Here is a 3,737-nt window from a genome sequence, read left to right on the forward strand (position 1 = left end):
CTTGTCTGCAGGCCCCTTTCCCCGCCCAGGCCTTGGGGGCTCGGTCCCCGAGCTCAGACGCTACCGATGTCCCTCCAAGTGGAGACTCGGCTGCCCCTACTCCCTCGACGCCCCCACCCCGCCCCCGCGCCGAGAGCGGGCTCCCGGGCCCGGGCCTCCGTTCCGGGGGGCCTCGGGGCCCGGCCTGGCGGCGGGGGAGGGCTGGAGGCCCAAGGGGGGCGCGCTTGGCTCCACACCAACCCCCAGGGCCTCCCCGCCGCCGTCCCTGCCCGGCCCCTCTGCCCCAGCAAATGCCCAGCCCAGGCAAATTGTATTTAAAGAATCCTGGGGGTCATTATGGCATTTTACAAACTGTGACCGTTTCTGTGTGAATATTTTTAGCTGTATTTGTGGTCTCTGTATTTATATTTATGTTTAGCACCGTCAGTGTTCCTGTCCCCATTTTAAAAAGGAAAAAAAAAAAAGAGGGAAAAATTACAAAAAGAGAAAAAAAGTGAATGACGTTTGTTTAGCCAGTAGGAGAAAATAAATAAATACCCCCCCTCGTGTTACCCTCCTGTATAAATCCGACCTCTGGATCCGTTCTTGAATATTTAATAAAACTGATATTATTTTTAAAAGTTTATATGGGGATCTCTGTTCATTCGCTCGCCCGCCGGCCTCGGGGCTAGAGCTGGCAGGCTCTGAGCGCCCCTCGCCTGCCCGCCGCCTGCAAGCCCCCAGCCCTCTGCACTCGCCTTCCCCGAGCCAGGCGCCCAGCCCCGGCCTCCGGTGCTCCTGGCGATCGCGCTGGGGGGCTGGGAGGCCTCCCCGTCGCCCTGCGCCGAACAACACACACCCTGCAAAAAAAGGCCACACGGGATCTCGGTGGCGACGACAGCCCGGCTTCCTCGGCTCGGGCACCAGCCCCACGCGGGCCTCTCTTCCTGCCCGTGGCGGCCTGGGGCCCTCGGCTTCTGGAGCCCGAACCCCCAAAGGCCAGAAAAGCAGCACTACCAGGCCCCAGGGGCGCCTCCGCCCACTCCGCGGAGTTGGAGGCGGGGGGCGCCACGCGAGCAGCCCCGGGCCCGCGCCCGCGCCCGCGCCAGGCCGGCTGTTGCGAAACGTGGCGGAGGCCGAGAGCCGAGGGGAACAGAAGACCGCGGGACCGGAGCCCTTCGGCGGGGACCGAGCGATTCAAGGACATCTCGAAAGAGAAAGCCTGGAAACTGAGCTCTCGCCTGCTCTGGGACTCCTGACGTGGCCGGGACAAAATTCCTTCTTCGTGACAGCCCCAGCCCGTCTGGCTCCTCACTCTTCTCTCCTCAAACCCCGCGGGTGAGGAGCGCAGCGGACCCCAGCCGTTTACCAGCTCTGGCCTTCTCTCCCCAAGCCTGGCCAGAGAAACCTGAGTGGGCCTAGGGGGAGAAGTGGCGAAGGGGTCTCCCGGAGGGAAAAATTCCGCCAGAGGTTCCCAGACCCTCCAGATCCCCGCCAGCGCCCCCTCCAGAGCCTCCACCAGTGAGGAGGGGGGCTTCTCCTGGCAGGGGCGGGGATTTCCTGGGAAGAAGCAGGCAGGAAAGAATAAGACTTGGGGCTAGCAGAGGAGGGGAAGGGGCCAGATGGCTGTAGAGACTCTGGGCGAAGGTTGCCCAGGCACCCGCCCTGCTGCCAGCCAGGTCCTCTCCCTGCCTCCAGATAGCTCAGAAATGGCTCTTCTAGGGACCTTCTGGATTCAGGTCCCTGGAAAGCCTTGTCCACGGGCCTGTTCCCCACAGAGCACAAACCAGGCCTTTTCCTCTGCCTTGCTCATATAGTCTTTGTGGAGGCTTGAGTCTTGCTTCCCCATGCCTTCAGTTAGCATCTGTTTTCTTTCTCAGATAGCTGGCATAGGTGCCACACAAGGATCACACACAGAAAGAACCAGACCATTGTGTCTGGTTCTCTACATACACATACACACACACACACACACACACACACACACGCACACACACACACACGCATGCACACGCACACGCACACACACCTGAAAATTGCCTTGTCGCCACTCTGGAGTCCTGGCATGGTGAGGTCTACCCAACTCCACCTGGAGCCTCACCTCCAGTCCTATCCTGGAGAGTGTCCAGCCCTCTCAGCCCCCACGACCCCCCTATCTAATTCTCACCACCCACACCACCTCCTCTGGGGCATCCTGTCTACCCCTCCAGAGGCCAAGTCCACTTTCTCAGCAGCAGTGGGGTCATGGGGCTTCCGAGGCAAGGGTCCCCGACCTTTGGCTTAAGGAAACTTAGATAAACCCCCTTGGTTGTCCAGACTAGTCAAGGGCCAACCTGGCCAAATTAAAAACCCCTTTCTTCAACCATTCTTTGAAGATTGGAAGGCTCTGGAGGCTGGGAGAATGAGGCTACCCATTTTGAAAAGCACTCGGTGCATCCTAAACGGGGCGCCGTCTTTTCTCAAATTTAAAGAGAACGTAAAAGGCCAGCTGAGGGGTTTGTTGCAGCAACAGCCAGCTTCTCCTTCACCGGATAGGAAACCCAGCCACCCTAAGGCGTGCTGACGCGCCAGGATGCAATTCCTCCAAGCAGACACCAGGTGTCGCTGTGGGCTCGTTGTCCCGGCTACCCCCCAATTCCAAGAACCATTTTTTTTTTCCTCCCCCTTCCCTCTCTTTCTCTCTCACTCCCTCTCCCCCTTGGTTGGGCTTTGCCAACATATCGAGATGCGTTTCGCCGGCTTCCATCACTAACCTCCCGGAGGTCATCAAGCCAAATTTATGAGTGGCCGCTCGAGTCACGTGACTCTATTTAAGGCTCCCTTATTTGGGAAGAGCGCATAGGATAAAGAAAGAGATATCTCCACCTATAAATTGTGCACTTTGGAGAACAAAAAACCCCTCAACTTCAAAGAGTCACAAATCACCCTTAATCAAAAAGGGTGCAGAAATTTTTTTGGGCCCTCCCCGCCATGAGCTCCTACGTAGCCAATTCATTCTATAAGCAGAGCCCCAATATCCCTGCCTATAACATGCAAACTTGTGGGAACTATGGATCGGCCTCAGAGGTGCAGGCATCCAGGTACTGCTACGGCGGATTGGACTTAAGCATCACTTTCCCACCGCCTGCGCCTTCCAACTCTCTCCACGGGGTAGACATGGCTGCCAACCCCCGGGCTCACCCCGACCGCCCCGCCTGCAGCGCCGCGGCCGCTCCGGGACACGCGCTGGGCAGAGACGAAGCGGCTCCTCTGAACCCCGGGATGTACAGTCAGAAGGCGGCTCGCCCGGCGCTGGAGGAGCGAGCTAAGAGCAGTGGGGAAATCAAAGAGGAGCGGGCGCAGACAGGGCAGCCCGCCGGACTGAGCCAGCCACCGGCCCCGCCACAGATTTACCCGTGGATGACCAAACTGCACACGAGCCACGGTAAACTTTAGGACTTCATTTTGCGCGCTCGGGTCCGCCTGGGTTTTATAGGCCATGCGGGGCAAATAAAGAAAAAAAACCTGCGGCCATAAATTTTACGATCCAGGCATCAATGGCTCGTAAAACTGTCCACTAAAAGGCTTAGAGGCTGTGTGCGCCCAAATTTACGACGACATAATTGGATCATAGGAACAAAACGTGTATAAAAGGCAATATTCAATTTTTGGGGGAGAGGGAGGGAGTTAAAAAAATAGAGGGACCTGCAGGGCGAGGCGCGCGGGGCTCCCGAGCGGGGATCCCCCCGCGGCTCCCGCCCTCCCTCCCCTGCGGAGCC

At 58.4% G+C, this 3,737-nt stretch overlaps 2 protein-coding genes across 2 annotated transcripts in view; both read left to right on the forward strand.

The window, feature by feature from the left end:
* HOXC4 (homeobox C4) overlaps window positions 1–3,737 on the forward strand; it is a 38,502-nt gene that overhangs the window by 13,247 nt on the left and 21,518 nt on the right. The window lies entirely within an intron of this gene.
* HOXC5 (homeobox C5) overlaps window positions 2,686–3,737 on the forward strand; it is a 1,853-nt gene continuing 801 nt past the window's right edge. The window contains exon 1 of the mRNA XM_008059889.1: window positions 2,686–3,403. Within this exon, the coding sequence (XP_008058080.1) occupies window positions 2,950–3,403 (454 nt within the window). The 5' untranslated portion in view covers window positions 2,686–2,949. The remainder of the gene's footprint in view (window positions 3,404–3,737) is intronic.

Source organism: Carlito syrichta, unplaced genomic scaffold, assembly GCF_000164805.1.
Source record: "Carlito syrichta isolate Samal-C Ts95f unplaced genomic scaffold, Tarsius_syrichta-2.0.1 Scaffold304418, whole genome shotgun sequence".
Lineage (NCBI taxonomy): Eukaryota > Metazoa > Chordata > Mammalia > Primates > Tarsiidae > Carlito > Carlito syrichta.